Raw genomic sequence first — 25,894 nt, 5'->3', positions numbered from 1 at the left:
CATTACTGTCTTGATCAGTCCAAGCTATCTTGAGTCACATTGATCTCTCTTTGGAATTTGTCTACATTTTCTACTAAAGTAGCTAGAGAAGCATCAATGATGGCCATTCTGCCTGTTCAATAGCCAATCATTTTTGTTGGTTTCAAAAGTTATCTTGCAACTTATATGAAATCTAATTTTCATGCCTCTTGATAATGGAGTTTCTAGCTCTGCGAATGGGAAAATGCATTATTTAAACTTAATAATCTTTGTAAAAGTGGTGATATGTCTGTAAATAATATTCCATTGCATCAGACATCAGTCATGTGACATCCAGCTATCGGCAGAAGGTTGTAAGGCGTACATCAGGACAGTCTCACATAAGGGTAGCTCCAGGAGAGGCTAATGTAACTCTTATAACTTGGTCGGTACAGCAATTCTGATTATTACTTTACCACTTGTACATCAATAAATTATCATTCTAGTTAAGTCACCAGCAGTTCTGTAGAATCCTTGCAGAGACAAGATCACGGAACACAACAGTCATGGCTCAGATTTTGCAGTGACAACAATGGCAAAACTGTCAGAGATTGTTATTACTGAAACTGATCACGAAATTCGAATCACTTTTTTCCAAGGTTTCGCTTATCAGCTTCAAAATGATCACAGTAACAACAACATCTATGTACCATTTTACAGGGTTACGAATACATATTTTATCTACTCTTAACTCCTTTATATTTGTGACCCAGAAGTCTTACTCTGAGAATTTTAAAAATAAAAGTACTTAAAAATCAGCAAAACATCCATAAGTATGCTGAATATATTCCACATATCTGGAAGCTGGTTAATCACTTAACAAATTACAAGTACAATTACATTTACACAAGGAGGATTTCAATTTATGACTTACTTGTAAAAGTCATCAAAATTCAGCTCAACCTTGCCTTTTCTTCCAAAAAAATGTACAAGGAGTGTAGTATCTACAAGGAAATTTTCTTCTGCACGCTGAATCAAAATAAACAAAAAACAGCACAGTCACATCAGATGCATTAAAAGGTGTCTGGTTTTCATATTCATCCATTTGTAAATTTATATTCTACAGCTCCTTGTTGGAATCAGAATTTCCTTTCGAGCCAAACACTTCCTCTCAACAACTTTTAACTTTATTAAGCAAATACATTCTTCAAAATATTGCATTAATAACTAGTGACTCTCTATCTAGTACCTCCCCCATCTCTTCACTATCACCAGTGTCCAATCTGGCTCATAGTTTTTGTCTTTCTCTATTCTATAGATACTATGGCTATTATTCCTCTGAACTCACCCTCTTGTAGTCCAAGCTTCAAATATATCTGCTTATGTGTTCTCCTTCTCCTCCCATTATGTTGAAATCAAGATTGTTACTCTAATTTATTCTTTCACATACTGCAATTTCTTACCTTGTTCAGTCTTCAATTCTTCCTTCAATCTACCTTTTTATAGTCTATTTAAAGTTACCTATTACTTCTTGATTTAGTTCAAACTTGTTGTTATCTAATATACACCTTGTTTTCTCAAAAAATATTTTTGCAAATGTATTATATGGGAGGTTTACCAATCCCCACCTATTTTCCATCATCAGCAATTAAGTGTATTATGGCTTGCATAAATGGAAAATCATGATCAAATGATGCTGAACATTTATAACGCACTGGTTAGAGCTCAGCTACACCATTGTGTTCAATACTGCACACTGCAATTTAGTTAAAGCATCAAGTACTTGGAGAGGATGCAGGAGAGATTTACTAGAATGGTACTAGGGATGAGGGACTTGAGTTTTATGGTGAAACTGCAGAAGCTGGGGTTGTTCTCCTTAAGAACAAAGCAGCACCAAAATTAACGGTCTTGAAAGAGTAACTAAAAATAAATTGTTCTCTGTAGCAGAAGGGTTGATAACCAGAGGACACAGATTTGTGACTTGCTGAAGAACCAGTAACAACATAAGGGAACTTTTTTTAATGCAAACTTTTTTGTTGCGATCTGGAAGGCACTGCCTAAAATAGTGGCAGTATATTCTGCCGCATCTTTCAAGAGATTGGGATAAATACAAGAAGGGGGGGGGGGGGGGGGGGAGAAAATCACATGGTCATAGAGGAAAACAGCAATGTGGTACTAATTGCAGAGCTCTACCAATGAAGAGTCACAGGCATGGTGGGCTGAATGATATTCTGTTGTGCTGCAGTCATTCTATGATTCTATTATAATTTAAAACCAAAAATTGCTGACAGAAAAATATGAAAAACCAAGAAACAAAATTACGATATAGTGAAAATCTGAATACAAGCTAACACAATTATTATATGAAGCTAACAGAAAACAAAAACAAAAATGGGTACAAAAATTAGAAATACACTACACCAATGAGGAAAATTAGGAATAATATAAAATGGCCCAAATATTTATTACAAAGTCAACTAAAATAAATTTTTGTTACTAGAAGAAAAATAAAGCTTCCTCTAAACCCCTCCCCCCACCTTTGGACAGTAGCATATCAGTTTGTTACCATTTTTATACAGCCAGTCATGTCCCATCAGAGTGTGCCTTTTTTGAGAGGCAGGACACTTCATTATCACATTTAAATTAGGCTTCCATTAACTAGGAGTTAAATTTAAATTCAACTGCTTCTGTCCACACTACCCTGGGTTTGGGAGACCAGACAGTGAAATGGAGGAGGAAGCTACTAACTCCAGAAAGTAAGTGTTTTTTTAAATATAGCACTGAGTCAGGAGCAGTAGTGCTCCTTCAATCTCGCAAGCTACTTTATGGTCTCTGTTCATCAGAATGTGGCCTCTCTTTAGTACATCATGATCGCTTACTTCATTCACCCACCGCCCCCCCCAAACCCCAATCTGAGCCCAACCCTGCAATACAATTTCCCATCCCCCAGCAACAGCTTGCATTTATAAAGCACCTTTAAAGTAGTTAAGCAATCCAAAGTGCTACACTGGACGTTAGCAAATAAAATTTGACACAAAGTCACATAAAGACGAGATGAGCTGTTCTTGCAGAGAGCCAGCATGGACACAACGGGGAGAATGACATCCTTCTTTGTGGTGTAGCCATCTGGGATGGCCACTTCCAACTAGGTACAGAGAAACTCGCAACGCCTAGTGGGTAAAATGGACAAGCCAAGACTCAGGCAGGCTCAGAGCCTGAAATGCATATTTGTGAGCAAGAAGTCCAGACGGTATCGAAACTCCGTCCAATTAGCATTTTAATGGGGCCGATTAGCATTCGATGGCCCATCTTGACCAAAATAAAGAATTGGTACTCGAGCAACCCAGTCCCAGACATTTCGTCGCCACTCCCTGTTCAAGGGAAACGCAAACAACAGGGTCAGTGACCGCTTGGGGCACGCCCAGCCATCCAGATCCCCGCTCACTTATTGGCTAAGGAATTGAACAGAGCGATCAGGGATCACCCAATTAGTAAGGCCCAAATAGCAGGACCGCCCAAAAGAGTGCGAAAACCCCCCGAGTATAAGAAGAGTTCGCCACATGTTCGCTCTCTCTTGGTCCTGATACCCCGGTCATGGCCATCGCCAAGTGCAGCAACACCAGAAGCAAGTACAAGTTCAACGACTGCTACCAGATGGATGAGCCCAGCTGAGCAACAGTTACTCCTTCGAACCCGATAGATCCAGAAGCGAACAGTAGCCACTGTTTTCTCACCTAAGCCGGGTGCCCGAAGTGAAGTACAGGTTGTCTTAGTCGATAGGTGTAGTTAACTAGTAGTGTTTATGTTGCATGACGAATTGTGTGTAAATAAAGTACCCTTGACCTTGAACTAACTAACTGGTGTTTGGCTCTTTGATCGATAGCCGGTTGAAACTTGTGGTGGTATCATTTGATACCTGTCGACTCTAAGCATTAGGACATAGATAACAAAGGAAGAAGGGCAAATTCACTGATTGCCATAACTGGAACAGAGCCACAGAAAAGACAAGTAAAAGAAACTCGCAACAGTGGTAACCATTCTATGATTCTAAGTGATAGGACGAGTGACAAAAGATCTGATAAAATGAGGTAGTTTTTAAGGAGCATCTTAAAGGAGATGGGCAAAGTAGAGAGGCAGAGTGGCTAATGGAGAAAATTCCAGAACTTATCATAGAATCTCTACACTGCAGGTGGTCATTCGGCCCATCAAGTCTGCACTGACTCTCTGAAAGATACCCTAAACAATCCCCCTTCCTATCCCTGTCACCCCACCGAGGGACAATTCAGCATATCCAATCCACCTGACTTTCACATCGTTGGACCGTGGGTGGAAACCGGAGCACCCGGAGGAAACCCATGCAGACACGGGAAGAATGTGCAAACTCCACACAGGCAGTCCCTCGAGGTTGCAATCGAACCCGGGTCCCTGGTGCTGTGAGGTAGCAGTACTAACCACTGTGCCATCTGTGTGGCCTGGCAGTTGAATACACAGTCCTCCCTAGCAGAGCAACTTAAACCGGGGATGCACAAGAGGTAAGAATTCAAAAGATACAGAGGTACAAGAATTGTAAGGCAGAGATTATAGAGTAAGGAAGGACACAAGACCAAGAATGTCAATTTAAAAATCAAGGTATTTCCGGACCAGGAGGCAATGTAGGCTAGAAAGCATAATGACAATGGCTGAAAGGGGCTTGAATTAGGATATGGGCAGCATATGGACCTTGGACCAGTTTAAGCGAATGGAGAGTGACAGCAGGTGGTCAGCCAGCTAAGCATTGAAATAGTTGAGTCCAGAGGTAGGCATGGTTGTGGGTTTCAGTAGCATACGAGCTGAGACAGGGAAGGTCAAGCACGATGCTGGAGGTGAAAGTAGGCGGTCTTGGCGATGGACTGAACATAAGGTCAGAAGCTCCTCTCAACGTCAAACAGGCCAACAAGGTTGTGAACACTCCGGCTGGTTCAGCATGAAATAATGGCTAAGGAAAGGGGTGGATTTGGTGGAAAGTGAATGCAATTTGTGGCACAGGCAAAAAACAATAATGGCTTCAGTTTTCCCAATATTTGCTTGCTTGGAGGAAGGTAAAGAGGCAGAGTGGCCAATAGAGAAAATTCCAGAGCTTAGGGCCCAGGCAGCTGAATACACAATCACCAGGGGAGAAACTTAAAATCAGCAATGCACAAGAGGTAAGAATTCAAAAGTTATGGAGGTCATTCCCATAAGCCCCTCTGCGGTGGCTTCCTGCCACTGGCATTCTCCCCACCATGGCAACCGGCCAGGAAATGTAAAGGAAAATTATAATTTAGTCCTGCCATAACATTAGCAGGTTCTTCATTTCCCTGGCCTTATGTAACTTATGCCTCTGTGAGGCAAGGATCCCATATATGTCTAACATCCTCATCAATTTGTCCTGCCCAGTTCTAATGTATGAAAATATATGAAAACTCAGGAATCTCTGCTTCTTTACCTCCTTTAAAATGGTATTATTTAATTGATAAATTTGATAACTCTGGCAAGAATTCAATTTATTCTACTTGAGTCGCACTGATAATTTCATTTTAGGAACTGGAGTAGACCATGCAGTACATTGAGCCTGCTCCGCCATTCAATATGATCTTGGCTGATCTGATACTTCAATGCCTTTAAACACACGATCCCCATAACCCTTTACACTACTGATCAGAAATCTATCAATCTGCACCTTAAATATTCAATGACTGAGCTTCAACAGCTCTTTGAGGTAAAGAATTCCAAAGATTCACAACCCTCTTGAAAAAATTTCTCCTCATCTTGATCCAAAGTGGCATTCTCCTGCAAATAGCACAGTGGTTCGCACACTTGCTTCACAACGCCAGGGTCCCAGGTTCAATTCCCGCTTGAGTCACTGTCTGTGTGGAGTCTGTACGTTTTCTCTGCATCTGCGTGGGTTTCCTCTGGGCGCTCCGGTTTCTTCTCGCAAGGCCCAAAAGACTTATTTGTACCCGAACAGGTGCCGGATGGTGGCGACTAGGGGATTTTCGCAGTAACTTCATTGCAGTGTTAATGTAAGCCTACTTGTGACAATAATAGCGATTATTATTATTTTGAAATTGTGCCACCTGGGTCTTCACTCCCTAACCAAGGAAAACATCTTGCGTGCATCTACCCTGTCTGTTCCTTTAAGTATTTTATAGGTTTTAATGAGATCACCTCTCGTTCTTCAAAACACTCGAGAATACAAACAACAGTTCCACCATCCCTGGAACAATCTAGCGAATCTTTGTTTCACTCACTCTATGGCAATAATATCCTTTCGGAGATAAGGGGACCAAACATACACAGTACTCCAGATGAGGTGTAACCAAGCTTCTAAACAATTGAAGCAAGGCCTCACTACGCCAGTATTCAAATAATCTTGCGATAAAGACTAACATTCTATTTGCCTTCCTAAAGCTAGCTGCACCTGAATGCTAGCCTTCAATGACTTGTGGACAAGCACTTTCTAGTTAGGAAATACTCTACACATCGTTTCTTTCTACCAAAGTAGATAATCTCACATTTTTTCACATTATACTCCATCTGCCATGTTTTTGGCCACTCATGAAGCCTGTCCAAATCCTCCTGTGGCTGTTTTACATCTTCCTCACAACACATATTCCTGCTTAATTTTGTATCATCTGCAAACTTGGAAGTATTATTTTGGTCCCCACATCCAAGTCATTGATATATATTATGAACAGCTGTGGCCCATGTACTGATCCTTGCAATACCCCACTAGCCACAGTTTGCCAACATGAGAATAACCCGTTTTTCTCTACTCTGTTTTTCTGCCTGTTAGCAAACTCTTAATCCATGCCAGTATATTGCTTCCTATCCCAATCTGCTGTGTGTTGCTTCCTATCCCAATCTGTTGTTATTGCATAAATCAAATTCCTGTGGGGGCATTTGTCAAAAGCCTTCTGGGAATCCAAATATGCTACATCCATCGACTCTCATTTGTCAATTTTATCCATAATATCCTCAAAAACTCCAACAAGTTTGTCAAACATGATTTCCCATTTGTAAATCCATACTGACTACATCCAATCAGATCATGATTGTCATAATAAATTTTTAGCATTTTCCCTCCTACTGATATACGGCTAACAGGTCTGTAATTCCCTTTTCTCTCTCTCTCACATCCTTCTTTTTTTAAAATATAAATTTAGATTATCCAATTATTTTTTTCAATTAAGGGGAAATTTAGCGTGACTATTCACCTACCCTTCAAATCTTTTTGGGTTGTGGGGGTGAGACCCACGCAGACGCGGGGAGAATGTGCAAACATCACACGGACAGTGACCCGGGGCTGAGGTCAAACCCGGGTCCTCAGCGCTGTGAGGCAGCATTGCTAACCACTGTAATACCAAGCTGCCCTATCCCTACCCTTCTTAAATAGTGGGGTGGCATTTTCTACCTTCCAATATTCAGGAATCATTCCAAACTCTACAGAATTTTGGAAGATGCTCACCGGTGCATCCACTATCTCTATAGCACCCTCTTTTAACACTCTAGGATGCATGATATCAGGACCTGGGGACTTATCAACTTTCAGTCCCATTAATTTCACCAATACAATTTTCTTATTTATAGCAATTTCCTTCAACTCTGCATTCTTCCTAGTCCCTTGGATCTCTACATCTGGGAGAAGTTGCTTAGTGAAAACAGACACTAAGTAATCATTTAGTTTTTCTGCCATTTCTCTCTTCTCCATTATGAATTCTCCTGACTGCCTTTAATGGGCTCTGCCTTCAATTAACTCAGGGTGCAAAATGCTTTGGACCAGATAACAGAAGATGTTTTGATATTCTCTACCAATCTTAAGGTGCCAAGAGGAATGGGGAGAGCGCAGGACTATTGCACTGAGGTAAAGGATTAGCCATGATCGTTATGAATGGTGGAGCAAGCTCAAAGGGCCAACTGGTCTACTCCTGCTCCTATTTTCTATGTTTCTAGAGGAGAAACAAATTAGGCATTTTATAAATTTTAAAAGGAGATGGTAAAAATTCAGTTTCATCTAGGTGCATTAGGAATAAGGACCCTTTCTGCAAATAGAATGAATATTGGAAATTCTAACGATATATGGTTACGTATATCACTTATAACAGTAAATATAGAATTTGATGGTACCTTTTAAGCAATTACACCATTGTAAAAGGCAGGGTGAGTACATGAAGCTACATGTCTGGCTAAGGAAAATAATTTAAAACATCATATTAAACGTTAAAAATTATTAAGTGTTGACAATCATATTTATTTCAATGCCATCTTTCTCCCTTTTCATTGAACTCACCTGATGAAGGAGCTACGCTCCGAAAGCTAGTGATCCCAAATAAACCTTTTGGACTTTATTCTGGTGTTACAAAACTTCTTACTGTGCCCACCCCAGTATCTCCACATCATGGCATTTTCATTGATGCAATATTGTCGAGTTCTACCAATTTTCAAGCACTTTGCTAAATATTAGAGATTTAGACCAACTTTCTCTGCCACCCCAATACTTACAATGATCAAATTTTGTACCCAGTTTGTACACCGGTTTTAAGTTGTTTTAGTTTCTTCTCCAGTTCTCAGTTTCTTTTTATATATTTACTTTGCTGGTGGCTCTTTTAATTTAGTTTTCGTCCTATATTTATTAGTTTTAATCTTGGTACTTATACTGCACTTATTTGGAGGCAATTATGTTCATTGTAGATTTATTTTGATATGCCTTGCCCAGCCCTGTTCATGCTCTGAGTCCATGGTGTTGCCAGTCACTGAGCGATAAGCAGGTTTGATGAACAGCTTGCCACTGATTTTCCTATAGGAAAACACAAAACGTCCATTTTCTCCATCTTGCACTCTTCGGAGTTGGAACTATTATGTGAAGCCTGCAATATAACTTGATGAGTGCGAATTAATGGCTGCATTGCGCTTTAGGGAGTGGCCAAAATCAAGAAATGCATCATGCGCCGATCTGTTTGTGATTTAACTGGCCTCCTCCAGTTAGCGAAATCAGGATCCCTTCGTAGCGAAGCCAATAATACCGTAGTGTGCCGAGAAGCCAATGATCACCACTTAAGTCCAGTCACCATACAATTAACGGGAACGACCCCCCTCTCTAATAGAGCCTTTGCCTGTGATCTCACGGCATACCCAGCAAGAGGTCACATGGTCGCCGATTAGTACACCTTTTCTTTTTAAAAACATGAAGCTGGCGGAAGGGCTGTAGTGGGGATCTGAGGGGACTGGCCATTTTCGCTCACAGGCAAAGAGCCTGGGGACACTGGGGTTGCTGTCCACGTGCCCAAAGTGAGGTGGGTGAGCCACTGGGGGTCAGGGTGGGCCGTCATTGGTGCTGGACTGAGGGGGGGGGGGGGGGGGGGGGGGCAGAGTGGGGAGCAAGAATAGTGTGTGTCTCAGCGCCCGCGGGTCCACCATGTCACCTCCTGGACCATGTATCCCCGTTCCGGGGGCAACCCCAGCCAACCATCCATAACCCCCACTGACCGCGAAGGCCTCTGGCCCCGTGACCGAAGGCTATAGCTAATTGGGAATTGGCAATCGTAGTTAAATGAGCACCTCACACATCCTGTAATAAGTTCTCGGAGGCAGAAGTCCCTTCACCAGAATTTCTTTTATTTACAAAACCAGCAGCCGAACAACCAGGTGCATTCAGCTTGCTGTCTACACTGGGAGTGCAGAGAATGTGACACCCCCTGTTATATACAGAGAAAGTGGTTCCCTGATTGGGCCACTAATCAGGGAACTCATTCTAATTGGCCAATCTCAAAGGCCTGGCCTAAGTCATTACACACCCCAAGTGAATCTCCATGGTTAGGCATGCCATGTAGCATGTGGGAGTTATTGCCTAGTAACGCAATCACACCATGAGACATGGACACTGTGCCTCAACATTACAGGAGGCAACATCATGGACGCAGCGGCCAACATCTGAACATCCAGGGGCTGGGCACCAGAATCAGGGACATTTCAAAGATCAGAGGATGGGCATGTGCAGGGGAGGGACCTGCGCCCGGTCCAGGTAGCGGTTAAGTGCCATGGGACCCTGGTGTTGCCAGGTGCGCATGCTGGGTTGGAGGAGGTGGGAGGAGCGATGGGGGGGACTGGAGGGTCCCAGGGTGGAAGACACCACTGGTTGTCAATCTCACACTCTCAAATTCCTTACAGATATTGCACGCGAGGGACGATATCCTTGATCCCGCAGAAATTGCACCAGTGGTGCTGCTGGCACACCATGCGTTGGATGAGGCAGCGTCCAATGTGCTAGGCCCTGCCTCACACCTTGAGGACCCATCCACCCATCAGGCCAGAGAGGGACCCAGAGGGGGAGGCCCGCGATGGCCCAAGGTGTACAGGCGTCGCTGGTCTTTCGAACAGATGAGGGACAGCGTGTTCAGCAGGAGGCTCCACCTCAACAAGGAGATGGTGCGGCACCTGTGCCATGTCCTCGTGGACAGGGGGGAGTGAGAAGGATCCGGCAGGCCATGAGGGCCATGGAGGCTCTCATCGTCGCTCGTTTCACATAGGACGTGGCTACGTCCATCATTACCACTTTCCCCAACATCCCCCTTCCCAACCCCCGCATCTCTCTGCCTCCCCTCCTCCACCTCTCCCTTCCTTTCATTTCCCACCCTCCCAGGGTCTGTGTAACACCATTCCAGGGTGGTGAGACCGTGTTGGCACTGTCAGCGGGTCAAGTTCAAGTTTAGGGGAGTGATGATATCCCATGAGGCACGATCAATTTGGCTGGAGATTAAGTTGAATTCAAACTGAGGCTTTATTAATATCTGAAGTGTGGCCTCCTACAGCAGCTGACGAAATGGCTGTGAGCTGAAGGCCACGCATATTTATAACCCGGCTCCTGGGCGGAGCTAGCATGCAGGGGCCCAGGTGAACCTGTGGTGCAGGTTCTACTGTACAACCCTTAATATAGGAACACAGTGGTTTACCACATTCACCCCCTGTTAAAATTGAGCCCGGCGGGGGTGGTGGATAACTATATACAATTCGCAATCTTTAATATTTACAGAACAGTGAAAACAAAATGTCTCTGGTCATCCGGTGGGCCGGTCAGAGGTTCAGCCGGTCCGGCGCCTTGATCATCCTCTGGGATCGACGAAGTGGAGCCGGCGATGTTGGTGCTGTCGTGGTCGAAGTTGACTCCGGGGGTGGGCAGGGGGAGGACGGACAGTCCTAGGGAGGATGATGGGGGCGACGGGGGTGGGGTGGGGACGGAACCTGCTGGTGCCAGGTCCCTGAGGGAGACGGTATCCTGGCGGCCGACGGGGAATGCCACGTAGGCGTACTGTGGGTTTGCGTGCAGCAGGTGCACCTTTTCCACCAACGGGTCCGCCTTGTGGAGCCGCACATGTTTACGGAGAAGCACGGTTCCCGGAGCTGTGAGCCAAGTTGGGAGTGATACCCCGGATGTGGACTTCCTGGGGAAGGCAAAAAGACGTTCATGCGGTGTACTGTTAGTAGCAGTGCAAAGTAATGAGCGAATGGAATGTAGTGCATCAGTGAGGACCTCTTGCCAGCGTGAGGCTGGAAGATTTCTGGACTGTAGGGCCACCTGGACGGCCCTCCATACCGTCCCATTCTCCCTTTCTACCTGTCCGTTTCCCCGGGGGTTGTAGCTCGTCGATCTGCTGGAGGCGATACCCCGGCTGAGCAGGAACTGGCGTAGCTCATCACTCATAAATGAGGATCCCCTGTCACTGTGGATGTAGGCGGGGAAGCCGAACAGAGTGAAGATAGAATTAAGAGCTTTAATGACGGTGACAGACGTCATGTCGGGGCATGGGATGGCGAAAGGAAAACGGGAGTATTCATCGATCACACTGAGGAAATACTTGTGTCGGTCGGAGGAGGGGAGGGGGCCTTTGAAATCCACGTTGAAGCGTTCAAAGGGGCGGGAGGCCTTCACCAGGTGCGCGCGGTCTGGCCGGTAGAAGTGCGGTTTGCACTCCGCACAGACCTGGCAGTCCTTGGTGATCGTCTTTACTTCCTCGACGGAGTAGGGCAAATTTTGTGCCTTAATGAAGTGGTACAACCGAGTGATCCCTGGGTGACAAAGGCTGTCGTGCAGGGTCCGGAGTCGGTTTACCTGTGCGCTGGCACATGTACCTCGGGATAGGGCGTCTGGGGGCTCGTTGAGTTTGCCAGGGCGATACTTAATCTCGTAGTTATAGGTGGAGAGCTCGATTCTCCACCGCAAGATTTTGTCATTTTTGATCTTGCCCCGCTGGGTGTTGTTGAACATGAAGGCTACCGACCATTGGTCAGTGAGGAGAGTAAATCTCCTGCCGGCCAGCTAATGCCTCCAATGTCGCACAGCCTCAACGATAGCCTGGGCCTCCTTTTCGATGGATGAGTGCTGAATTTCGGAGGCATGGAGGGTGCGGGAAAAGAATGCCACGGGCCTGCCTGCCTGGTTGAGGGTGGCAGCAAGGGCGACGTCCAATGCGTCGCTTTCTACTTGGAAAGGAAGTGTTTCGTCTACAGCGGCATTCCAGCTTTGGCAATATCAGCTCTGATCCGGGCGAAGGCCTGTTGGGCCTCTGCCATCAGGGGGAAATGAGTGGACTGTATGAGTGGGTGGGCCTTGTCCGCATAGTTTGGGACCCACTGAGCGTAATACGAGAAGAACCCCAGGCAGCGTTTGAGGGCCTTGGGGCAGTGGGGGAGGGGAAGCTCCATGAGGGGGCGCATGCGGTCGGGATCGGGCCCCAGAACTCCATTCTGGATCACGTTGCCTCGATGACTGCCTCCTGAAGCAACCGCTGGACCTCGGACCTGATGAAGGCCTTATCCTGGGTGCTGTACCATCTGCTCCTGGTGGCGACGGGTTTGCAATCTGGAGTTAGATTGGCAAAGAGGGAAGGAGGATCGACCTTTAGGGTCGCGAGGCCGCACACAGTGAGGGGTGGTAAGGGTCTGCTGAATTTAAGGGGCAGGCTCTGGAGGTTGCACTGAAAATCCAGGCCAAGGATAAGTGCAGCGCAGAGGTTAGGGAGGATGTAGAGGCGAAAACTGTGGAACTCTATGCCTTGGACTGTGAGCGTGACCATGTAGTACCCCTGGATCGCTACGCGATGGGATCCGGAGGCCAGCGAGATACTTTGATTGGTAGGGTGTATCTTAAGGGAGCAGCGCTTTACCGTATTTGGATGTACAAAGCTCTCGGTGCTCAGTAGGCAGGAGGTCATGTGGCCGTTGACACGCTGGTGGATGCGTTGGTCAGAGTGTGTGGTCTGGACTGGTCGATTACCATGGATGTGAGTCGTGGTTGATCGTCGGGTAGTGAGGCGGCCGCAGCGTCAGGGTCCTGAAATGCCGTTGGTCTTCATGTGCTGCAGGGTGGACAAGATGGCGGCGCCCGGAGGTCACAAAATGGCGGCGCCCATGTAACGCACGTTGCGAGAGTGGAGCAAGATGGCGGCGCCCATGAAACGCATGTGTTGTGCGGGGGAGAAGATAGCGGCGCCCATTGCTCGCACATGGCCTGGGGAGGATAGCAGCGACCATTGTCCGTGACCGGGGTGGGGCGACCGCTGCCACTGAGCCGGCCTGGCACACCGCTGCGTAGTGGCCCTTCGTCCCACAGGCCTTACAAGGGCAGCACGGGCCGGGAAGCATTGGCGGGGTGTCTTTGTTGGCCTTAAAAAGAGCATCGGGGCCCCCCGGAGATCACTGGCTGGCGCGTAGCGCAGGCGTATTGAGTGGGTAGCGTCTCCGCTGGGGCGGCTGCCTGTGGGGCCCATGAAGCGTAGGAGGAATAGGCCGCGCGGTTGGGGGCGTAGGACTGTACATTGCGCAGGGCGACCGTCATGGAAAACGCTAATGTTTTTGTCTCTGCGAGGTCGCGCGTGGCCCTTTCTAGGAGCCGCTGCCTGATAGCATCGGCCCCAATCCCAGTTACAAAAGCGTCCCTCATAAGGAGATCTGAGTGCTCCTTAGTTGTAATGTCCTGGCAGTCACAGTCCAGAACTAGTGGGATCAGGGCCCTCGATTGACTCACCCAGTAGTTGAGTACGCGTTGCGAGCTCGTGTCTGGCGAAGAGCGTGTTCGTCTTTTGCTCATAACTCTCTTTGAGTCGAGTCATAGCATCAGCGTAATTGGGCGCATCTTGGATCAGCGGGAAGATTTTAGAGCTTAGTCTGGAGTACAAGATTTGAATCTTCTGGGCCTCTGGAATTGATGGGCTTAATCGGAGCCAAAATGGAGCCAATCTCCTGGCTGAGAGAGAGTAAATAGTATAGTGAGGGTGGATTTAAACTTGTACGGCAGTGGAGTGGGTTGACTAATGGGCTTACTGAGGGCAAAAGTGAGAAGAGGAATAGGTCAAGGAAAGTGAGAGAAGGCTTGAGTGTTGACAGTGAACAAGGAAATGGTCGCCTCCCATTGGGAAGAAAGAGATAAGGGCAGGGTTAATTGTATGTATGTAAATACATGGAGTATGGTGAACAATCTTGGGGAACTAGAAGCAGAAATTGCTGAAGGGGCATATGACTTTGTAGCATTGACAGAAACATTGCCTCAAGCCAGAACAGGACTGGATACTTAACATCCCGGGTTAAAAGGAGTTTATTAGGAACAGGATGGGTAAAAAGGGAGGAGGTGTAGCAGTCTTGGTCAAGGATAATATCATAGCTCTAGAACAAGATGCAGTTCCTGAATTAGAATCTATTTGTTTGGAGGTGAGAAACAGGAAGGGAGCAGTGACCTTGTTTGGTATTTATCATAGACCTCCAAATAATGGGGAGGAAGTTGGAGAGAGCATTTGTAGGCAAATTATGGAAACCTGCAGGGCAAGTAGGGTTGTGATAGTTGTTGATTACAATTCCCCTATAGAGTGTGGGGCACAGAAGGGAGAAATACCCGCAGTGTGTGCAGGAGAACTTTCTGGAACGGTACATTTCCAGTCCTACCAGGGAGCAAGCTGTGCTGGATTTGGTCCTAGGAAATGAGGCAGGGCAGGTGGAGAACGTCAGAGTGGAGGAGCCATTGGGAAGTAGCGATCATAATATAATTCAATATTAAGTTGGAAAAGGATAAAAATCAGTCACGGATTAAGATCCCAGTCTGGAAACGAGAATAATTTAGGGGTTTAACAGTTGAACTGGAGCAGGTTGATTGGAAATGCATTTTGGTGGATAAACAGTGGATGAAAAATGGGAGACTTTCAAAGGAGAGGTGAATAGGGTGCAAGCTAGGTACATACCCATGAGTAATAAATACGGGCTATCCAAAGCTAGAGTACCCAGAATGACTAAGGACACTGATGATAAAATAAGAAAAAAAGAAGCACATGATGCATGCCGGAATAATAGCAATAGAATCTCAAATGCAGGAGAGAGAGGCTAAGGCTGGAATAAGGAAGGCTAAGAGGAAACATGAGGAAAGGATTACAGACTGTGCTAAAACAAATAGCAAAATGTTCTTCAAACATATTAATGGTAAAAGGTTAGTGAAGGATAGAGTGGGGATTATAAGGGACAAGCAGGGTAAACTATTCACTGAAGCAGAGGGTATGGCAGTGGTACTAAATTACTACTTTGCTTCTGTCTTTACCAAATTAGAAGATGGTGACAATGGCCCAGTTGAAAATGTGGGTGTTGAGCAACTGACCAGTACGTGATAAAGAAAAGGTGATAAAAAGACTGGCAGCACTCCAGGTATAGAAGTCGCTAGGCCTGGATAGGGTGCATCCTAGTTTGCCGAGAGAGGTAAGGGAGCATATTGCGGAGCCATTGACAGAAATTTTTCAGGCCTTTCTGAACACAGGATTATTCTGGAGGGATTAGAGAATTGCAAATGTAATGCCGTTGTTTAAGAAAGGGGCAAAGGATAAACCAAGAAACTACAGACCTGTCAGCTTGACATCTGTAATGGGAAAATTGATGGAGACCATAATACGTGATTAGATAAATATACACTTAGAGAAAAATAAGTTATACTAGACAGTCAACATGGCTTTATCAAGGGCAAGTCATGTCTGACAAATTTAATTGAGTTCTTTGACGAAGTGACACTGGCAGTGGATAAAGGTAGTACTATGGATGTAGTATATTTGGACTTTCAGAAAGCATTTGATACAGTGTCACATGGCAGGCTGGTTGGCAAATTAATAATGTTTAGGATTGATGGGTCCTTGGCAGCATGGATTAGAAGTTGGCTAAGGGATAAGAAACAGAGGGTAGGTATAGATGGGCATTTCTCTGACTGGAGACAAGTTGAAAGTGATGTTCCTCAGGGCTCAGTGTTGAGACCCTAGCTTTTTCTGATTTATATAAATGATTTAGAAGTGGTTGTAAGGGCTAAATTTCTAAATTTCCAGGTGGTACTAAGCTAGGGAGAATAGTGAATTGTGAGGATGATGCTGAGCGACTTCAGATGGACATTGACAAGTTGGGCAGATACCTGACAGATGGACTTCAATGCAGCAAAATGTGAGGTAATGCATTTTGGGAGAAGAAATATGGGGAAACAATATAGGCTCAATGGTACAACTTTGAAATTAAATGAAAATCGCTTATTGTCACAAGTAGGCTTCAAATGAAGTTACTGTGAAAAGCCCCTAGTCGCCACATTCCGGCACCTGTTCGGGGAGGCTGGTACGGGAATTGAACCATGCTGCTGGCCTGTCTTGGTCTGCTTTAAAAGCCAGCTATTTAGCACAGTGTACTAAACCAGCCCCTGAGGGGGGGCACTGGAGCAGAGGGACCTCGGGGTTCAAGTACATAATTCTCTGAAGGTAACCAGGCAAGTTGAAACAGTTGTTAAGAAGGCTTATAGGATCCTTGGGTTTATAAATCGAGGCATAGAGTATAAAACCAAGGAAGTGATGCTACACCTCTACAAATGATTGGTCAGACCACATTTGGAGTATTGTGTTCAGTTCTGGACACCTTATTGGGCAACTTATTTAAGGAAAGGTGTTAAAGCCCTGGAGAGAGTGCAGAGGAGATTTACTGAAATGATACCAGGAATGAGTAATTTTAGATACAAGGAAAGATTGGTTTGTTCTCCTTGGAACAGAGAAGATTAGGAGGCGACCTCATTGAGGTGTTCAAAATTATGAACAATTTTGACAGGGTGAAGAAGGATATTCTGTCTCCATTAGTTGGTATGTCACAATTTCAAGATGGTCAGCAAGAGAGCTAGGAGTGAAATGAGGAGAAACCTCTTTACTCAGTGTTGTTGGCGTTTGGAATGCGCTGCCTGGAAGAGTGGATTCGTAGGAGGTTTCAAAGGAGAACTGGATATATATTTGAAAAAGATTAATTTAGGGGGCTTCGGAGATAGGGCTGGGGAATGTCCAGTTAGATATCTCTTTTAGGAGCCGGTGCAGACACGATGGGCCAATGGCCTCCTTCTGTGCTGTAAATAACAAATAATTTTAAAAAAACAACGGGACATGCTCCGCACTGCCTCGGCTATGCCCACATGGGACTGGGACAGGCTCCGCAGTGCTTCATCAAGTCAACCTGGTACTGGGTGACAACCTCCAGCAACTGAGATATCCGGAGGCACCCCGGATGGGCCAGCGCCATCGGTTGAAGGTCCTGTGGGAGAATGGACATGTGGTCAGTGAGAGGGATGGATCAGTCTGTATGGCTTAACAACTCACTTTTGACAGGTCATCTGGGTGGGGGCCGGTGGATCCTCACCTCTGTGCCATGCACCAACCTCTATGGTGGTCACTGCCCTCCCCTCGTCCACCCCCGTGACCTCCAGAGTCCGTTCTTCATAGTGGGTGAGGATCAGATGTCCAGCACCCCGCCACCTAGTCTGGGCCCTCTCCTGTCGGTTGCAGGCCAACTTCTGTGGGGACACAGAGAGGGCATTGTTAGCTGCACACGTGGTTCATCGTATGGGGGGGGGGGGGGGGGGGGGGAATGGGGCAGCATGGGTGGCACTACTGGGCATGGGTGAGTCAGGCACAGAAGTGCTGGGTGGGGCGTTGCCAGGCATATTCTCTTTGGGGATGGGGGTTGGGGTCCAGTGCAAATTTACTCCAGCATCCTGGTGGAGGTCGTTGACCTTGTGGCACTGGTGCTGGTCCTCCTGGTCACACTCCTCGAGCTGACTGCCTCCCAGGTGGCACTGGCTGCTCTGTGACTGAACATCCGAGACGGCTCGGTGGAGCAGGACATCCCATCTGGTCTCGACCGCTTGAAGTAGTCTTCCCAAGTCTGTTTGCCGAATCATGGTGCTGGTCGACTTGGCGGCATGGCTGCCAGCTGAGTGGGGTTGGCTGTGCAGGAGCGGTTTAAGTGCTGCTCGCTCCTGTTAGCAGGGGGCTGGCGAGTGTGGTCCCGACAAATCAGCCTTGTTGCGGTAAGAAGTCTGTGGGACCTCATTAAGTGGACCAATTAACGTTTTTACGTGGCGTCGTGTCAGGAATCTCAAGGCAATTCCCACTTGCCAACCTCCAAAATTGCCATTAAAGCTGTGTATTGCACACACTCTTCTGTGAACATACTTATTGCAAGCATACACACTTGCTTACACAGAGCTCCACTCTCTGGCAATACTTTAAATGTTTTGAGCAGCTGGGAAGCACCAGCTGTCAAAACATATTTTTAAAAACATAAATTTAATTATGAGTGTGGGCATTTGTAAAATCTGGCTTCATACCATCAAGTTGTTCCCATATAGTTGCATTTGGGAGTCAGCTTTTTTTAAACATGGGATGTGGGCATTGGTTTCAAGGTTTGTATTTGCTGTCCATACCTATTTGACCTGAGAAACAGGTAATGGATCTTCTTGAACTGCTGAGTAGCAATTGAACAGAATTGATTAGTTTACTAATCCACTTAGACAGGTTGTTAAGAGTCAGGCATGTTGGTCAGATCAACCAAATGTCATTTTTCCCAAAAAGGCAGTAGTAAACCATTTGAGTTTTTAATGACAATCCAACAGCTCATAATCACTTTTATTTATACCAGCATTTTTCAACTGCAATGAAGGGATTTGAGTTTCTGGATTTTGATTACTAGGCTAGTAACATAGTAGCTTTGCAGACAAGAGCATGTCCGCATGTTGCGTTCAACTAAACAAAAGCTTCGGAGACAACCATTCCCTGGTTCATTCCCAGGGCCTGGTTTGAATTTAAACAGAAGCTTGGCAGTTAACTGTCCCTTGGTGGATTCTTTTTGGCAATACCTCTATCAATTAGAGCCCACTTGCCAACCAATCAGCTTTCTCCTCTCATGCAGTAAAAATGGGTGTTCCCATTACTATTGGTATTTTTGCAAATCTATTCTGATGACAAAAAGTTTCAAGGGCATGTCTCTTTTTTCAGCAATACTCAAGTTCTATACGAACAAACAACCACTACACTACACAACATTCAAGTCTTGGGACCTGATTTCATTGCTGTACTGCCATTTGTTCATCGCAAAACACATAAATTAAAGCATAACTATATTCCAAGTAGAATGCATCTAGAAAAATTAATAAACCCTCCAGCTTTGTGACTTCACCGGTATGTCTGTACCTCTGCAAGGTCTGAAAAGAGTGCTTGGCTGGTGTTACGTCTTAATGTATCCCAGTAACTTCGGTCTGTGGCATGATTTGGGGGATCTTTTTTTAACACCTGGAGAGTTTTGAAAGGGTAAAATTGTTGTAAAGTTCAACATCATCAATGAGGCATAGTGAAAGTTCCATTCAAGAAAAATTAAATTTAACAATTATACTATCAATTGTTTAGACTTTATGTTGAGATCAAAATAGGATTAAAGAAACAATTTTAGATATTCCTCATCTTCTTTAAATACTTCTATTTATGGAATATGGAATAGTTCTATTTGTTCTCTGTGTACAACCACACAGAAGAAAATGAAAACTGGTAACAAATTACCATCCACTACCACCAATCTCCACCTGGCTGAACTTGTTCTCACACTGAACAACTTCTCCTTCAATAAGATAAAAGCAAATTACTGTGGATGATGGAATCTAAAACATAAAAAGAAAATGCTGGACAGGTCTGAAAGCATCGGTGGACAGAGAATGGAGCTAGCCTTTCAAGCCTGCATGAATCTTGTCAAAGCTCCTTCTCCTTCAAGTCCACTCATTTTCACCTTATCAATGGGTGCCCGCTAGCTAGGTTTACCTTTTTGTGGGATATGCAGAACACTCCTTATTTCAGTCCTATTCATGCCCACTTCTTCACTTCTTTTTTTTGTTAACTTTGATAATTTATTGGTACTGTTGTCTACTCTTGCCCCGAAGTGGAAAATGTCACCAACTTTTCTTCCAATTTCTATCCTTCTCTCAGTTTCACAGTCTATCATTCCTTTCCTTCCCTCAACCTCTTTGTTTCCATTTCTGGGAATAGGCGATCAATTAATGTTCATTATATGCCCGCTGGCTTTCACAGCTACCTCGACTACACTTCCTCACATAGAAGCATAGAAAAGTTGCAGCACAGAAAAAGGCTATTCAGTCCATTGTGTCTGCGTTGATTGAAACGAAATACGAGCTGCATATTCTAATCCCACCATCCAGTACCCGGTCTGTAGCCCTGCAGGTTACTGCACCTCAGCTGCAGATCCAGGTACCTTTTAAATGAGTTGCGGATTTTTGCCTTCATCACCAATCCAAGAAACAAATTAAAGACACCCACCATCCTCTGGGTGAAAAGTCTGCCTAATAGTCCCTCTGATCCTTCTCCGAATCATCTTAAATGTGTAAGCCCTGGTAATTGACCTCTCTGCTCGGGGAACAAGTCTTCCCTATCCACTTTATCTAGGCCCCTCAAAACTTTGTTCACCTCAATCAAGTCACCCCTCCGCCTCCTCTGTTCGGAGAAAAATAATCCTAGCCTATATAATAAACTTTACAGCCCTGACAACATTCTTGTAAATCTCCTCTGTATTCTCTTCGGAACGTTTATGTCTTTCCTGTAACGTAGTGACCAGAATTGTACACAAAATTCCAGCTGTGGCCTATCCAATGTTTCATATAGTTCCAGTATTACATCCCTACTTTTGTACTCTATGTATCATGCACTAAAGGAGAGCATTCTATATGCCTTCTTTACCAGTTTATCTATCTCTCCTGCCACCTTCAGGGAGCTGTGGACATGTACTCCAAGGTATCACTTCCTCTACCTCTCTCAATATCTTCCCATTTATTCAGTTCCGCACACATAAGTGCAGCCTCAACCGGGACCTGGGATTTATGTCGCATTACATTCACCCCCCACCATCTGGCCTGGGCTTGCTAACTCCTACCAACTGTCCTGGCTTGAGACAATTCACACCTCTTTCACCTGGGGTTACCCCTCTCTCTGGCGATGTAAACACTTAATTAACTGCTAATGCTCGCATTCTAAGCATTGTCTTGTATCTTTGAATTTGTCAATATATATGTTTCTCTGAAACTTCCCTCTTCATTCACCTGAGGAAGGAGCAGTGCTCCAAAAGCTAGTGTTTAAAACAAACCTGTTGGACTTTAACCTGGTGTTGTAAGATTTCTTACTGTGCTCACCCCAGTCCAATGCCGGCATCTCCACATCATGGCTCCCAGTTATTGAGTAATCCCTTACATTGTTTGCCCTCCCAAAATGTATAACCTCACACTTTTCTGGATTGAATTTCATTTGCTACTTTTCCATCCACTCAACCAAAACATTGATATCATTCTGGAGTCCACAGCTATCCTCTTCACTATCAACTACATGGCCGATTTTTGTGTTATCTGCATTTAAGAGCTCCATAGATAGCGGGCAGAGGCATACCACCTGGGTTGTTATGATCAAAGGTTAAAAGCAGGTCCAGATCAGGGCCTGGAGAGATAAGTCCTCCCAGCTAGGATTGCAATGGGAATGGGATACTGCGTTATGCAGACCATTGTAAACACTTGTAAATAAATCTATCTCACGTTTACTGTCAGCATTCTCTGTGTCATTATTCTGGCGACAAGCGCTAACAAAAACTCTACTCGCCAATCGGTTTGCTTGGCCATCGGATGTTTGCATGGGGAACGTCACGAGTAAAATGCTATTATTCAGGAATTTGGAGGCCTTCGATGCAGGTCTGAACGATTGGAATCAATACGTGAATGCATGCAATACTTCTTCCAGACAAATGGGATATTGGGGGAAGACGGACATAAAGTTCCCTTTCTGACTGCCTGAGGGGCCCAGATGTTTGTGATCATAAAGTTTGACGCGCCGCTCCCGCGATTCACCCGTCCCCAGAGAATCGCTCGCACGCGCGAACTACGCAGCGCGGGTAAGGGGCCACTGACAGAGCTGAGAGAACAACTCCGGGGCCCTACCAGCCCCCTGCAGATGGGAGAATCACTCTGGACTTTCTTTTTTTAAAATAAATTTAGAGTACCCAATTCATTTTTTCCAATTAAGGGGCAATTTAGTGTGTTCAATCCACCTACTTTGCACATCTTTGGGTTGTGGGGGCGAAATCCACGCAAACACGGGGAGAATGTGCAAACTCCACAAGGACAGTGACCCAGAGCTGGGATCGAACCTGGGACCTCGGCGCCGTGAGACTGCTGTGCTACCACTGTGCCACCGTGCTGCCCGAGGACTTTCTTAAGGAAAGTCCAGAGTGAAACGCCAGCGTGGGGACATAACCCCATTATTGGAGAATCCGGCCCCAGGCCTTATTTTGTTTTGATGAACAATTTTATTGAGGCATTTGGCATAGTAAACAACAATAATACAAAACAGTGTGCAAAGAACAATCAACATAGTGCAAAAACCAGCTCCCCTCTTACAAGGACCTGCCTAACTACCCCCCTAATCTACGTTGCCCGAACGTCCCCTCCACCCCCCGCTGACGATTAATTTTCCGCGAAGAAGTAGATAAATGGTTGCCACCTCCGGGCGAACCCTGACAGTGACCCTCTCAGAGCGAACTTAATTTTCTCCAGACTGAGAAAGCTCGCCATATCCAATAGCCAGGCCTCCGACTTCGGGGGCTTTGAGTCCCTCCATGCCAGGAGAATTTGTCGCCTGGCTACCAGGGAAGCAAAGGCCAAAACGTCAGCCTCTCTCTCCTCCTGGACTCCCGGTTCCTCAGAAACCCCCAAAAATGCCACCTCTGGACTCATCACCACCCTTGTTTTCAGTACCCACGACATAACGTCCGCGAATCCCTGCCAGTACCCACTGAGTTTTGAACATGCCCAGAACATGTGGACATGGTTCGCTGGTCCTCCCACACATCTGGCGCACCTGTCCTCTAATCCAAAGAATTTACTCATCCAGGCCACTGTCATGTGGGCCCGCTGGACGACTTTGAATTGAATCAGGCTGAGCCTAGGGCATGTTGTGGTCGCGTTGCCCCTGCTCAACGCCTACGCCCATAAGCCCTCTTCTATCTCTCCTCCGAGCTCCTCTTCCCACTTAAGCTTCAGCTCCTCGGTCTGCGTCTCCTCTGCCCCCATAAGTTCTTTGTATATATCGGAGACCCTCCCCTCCCCCACCCATCCACTAGACACTACCCTGTCCTGGATCCCCCTAAGTGGCAGGCGTGGGAAGGATGTAATCTGTCTGCGTAGAAAGTCCCGCACCTGCAAGTACCTAAAAGCATTCCCTCTCGCAAGCCTAAATTTCTCCTCCAGTGCCCTCATGCTCAGGAAGCTCTCTTCCAAGAACAGATCCCCTATCCTCTCAATCCCAGCCCTCTGCCATGTTCGGAACCCGCCGTCCATATTCCCCGGGCAAACCGGTGATTGTCGCAAATTGGGGACCAAACTGATGCTCTCACGTCCCCCACACGTCTTCTCCATTGGCCCCAGATCCGCAAAGTCGCCACCACTATAGGGCTGGTGGAGTACCGTGCCGGCAGGAGCGGCAGGGGCACCGTAACCAGGACTGCCAGACTGGTGCCCCTGCACGAAGCGGCCTCCATCCGCCCCCAAACCGACCCCGCACCCACCATCCACTTCCTTATCATAATTATGTTGGCCGCCCAGTGGTAATTACTAAAGTTTGGCAGCGCCAGCCCCCCTTCCCCTCGGTTCCTCTCAGGCATCAATCTCCTCACCCGCGAGGACTTTCCCGCCCACACAAATCCCATAATAGATCATAGAATTTACGGTGCAGAAGGCCATTCGGCCCATCGAGTCTGCATCGGCTCTTGGAAAGAGCACCCTACCCATGGTCCACACCTTCACCCTATCCCCATAACCCAGTAACCCCACCCAACACTAAGGGCAATTTTGGACACTAAGGGCAGCACGGTAGCATTGTGGATAGCACAATTGCTTCACAGCTCCAGGGTCCCAGGTTCGATTCCGGCTTGGGTCACTGTTTGTGCGGAGTCTGCACATCCTCCCCGTGTGCGCGTGGGTTTCCTCCGGGTGCTCCGGTTTCCTCCCACAGTCCAAAGATGTGCAGGTTAGGTGGATTGGCCATGATAAATGGCCCTTAGTGTCCAAAATTGCCCTTAGTGTTGTGTGGGGTTACTGGGTTATGGGGATAGGGTGGAGGTGTGGGCCTTGGGTAGGGTGCTCTTTCCAAGAGCCGGTGCAGACTCGATGGGCCGAATGGCCTTCTTCTGCACTGTAAATTCTATGATCTATGATCTATAATCATTTTATTGAACTTCTTAAAAAAGGTCCGCGGAATGAAAATGGGGAGACAGTGGAATACGAACAGGAATCTCGGGAGGATCATTATTTTAACCGTCTGCACTCTCTCCGCTAGTGTCAGTGGGAGCGCATCCCACCTCCGGAACTCGACCCTCATTTGCTCCACCAACCGAGATAAATTCAACTTGTGCAACCGGCCCCAGTCCCGCGCCACCTTTATCCCTAAGTATCTGAAACTGTCCCCTACTAACCTAAACGGCAGCCCCCTCAGCCGACCCTCCTGACCCCTCGCCTGGACTACAAACAACTCACTTTTTGCCATGTTCAGTTTATACTCCGAGAACCGGCCGAATTCCCTCAGGATTCCCATGGTTTCATCCATCCCAGCCACTGGATCAGTGATGTATAAGAGCAGGTCGTCGGCGTATAATGAAACTCTGTATTCCACCGCCCCCCGTACCAGCCCCTTCCACAGCCCCAGGCCTTTTGATAAGTTGGTAGGTATTGTTTCTAACACCCATCCTTCCATAATTATGCTCAGGTATCGATTTAACATGATAGTGCGCTCTCCTAGTGAATCGGTCATAGAATCATAGAATTTATAGTGCAGACCCATCGAGTCTGCACCAGCCCTTGGAAAGAGCACCCTACTTAAGCCCACACATTCACCATATCCCCACATCTCCACCCTATCCCTGTAACCTCACCTAACCATTTTTGGACACTAAGGGAAATTTAGCATGGCACGACTTCTTGACCCATCTGCAGTGCCTGCCTCAACACTGCGAGTTTCGGGCCATCTCTCTCGGAGATGTGAAGGGACCGGCTTGTGTGTGGTATTAACAATAAAACCATGCAGAAGATGCTGTTAGCAGAATCTACATTGGATTTGAGGCAGGTCATTGGGCTTTCCCTCTCTTGTGAACGTGCTAAGAAAAGTGTGCAAGAGCTGCAGGGCTCCATGGGCTATGGTGTCCATAGTTTGGGCTGCCCTCCTTTTCAGGCCCCTTATCGGTCCCAGGATTGTGCTTAACCAGTCAGGCTTCCTCTGACTGAGCAATCCCCATGGCAAGCTCATAACGGAATTTGGATTCTGCTGCTGCCCGATGGGATACTTTGCCCAAGGATGAAAGTGAGAGCCGAGTGCCTTGCCAGCATTGTGGTCGAGGGAATTATGAGGGCCAGGGTCGCCCGATGCGGCGCAGGATTCGACGTCCGTGTAACCGCCAAGGTCACCCCCGATCAGGACCTTGTACGTAGCAGCACAGTGGCACAGTGGTTAGCACTGCTGCTTCACAGCTCCAGGGACCCGGGTTCAATTCCAGCCTTGGGTAACTGTCTATC

General features: G+C 46.4%; 1 protein-coding gene across 7 annotated transcripts in view; it reads right to left on the bottom strand.

Annotated features, from left to right (window-relative positions):
- Positions 1-25,894, bottom strand: part of micu3a (mitochondrial calcium uptake family, member 3a) — a 223,157-nt gene that overhangs the window by 73,173 nt on the left and 124,090 nt on the right. For 4 of the 7 annotated variants that reach the window (XM_072496845.1, XM_072496841.1, XM_072496843.1 and 1 more), the window contains 2 exons: positions 19,482-19,580; positions 893-987 (listed from right to left, as the gene is read on the bottom strand). In XM_072496845.1, the coding sequence (XP_072352946.1) occupies positions 893-987; positions 19,482-19,580 (194 nt within the window). The remainder of the gene's footprint in view (positions 1-892; positions 988-19,481; positions 19,581-25,894) is intronic. The other 3 variants (XM_072496846.1, XM_072496847.1, XM_072496848.1) reach the window with 1 other exon arrangement.

The sequence above is a fragment of the Scyliorhinus torazame genome, chromosome 3 (assembly GCF_047496885.1).
Source record: "Scyliorhinus torazame isolate Kashiwa2021f chromosome 3, sScyTor2.1, whole genome shotgun sequence".
In the NCBI taxonomy this organism is placed as follows: Eukaryota; Metazoa; Chordata; class Chondrichthyes; order Carcharhiniformes; family Scyliorhinidae; genus Scyliorhinus; species Scyliorhinus torazame.
Note: the sequence above shows the minus strand (reverse complement) of the source record. Positions and strands in the feature narration are given on the sequence as shown.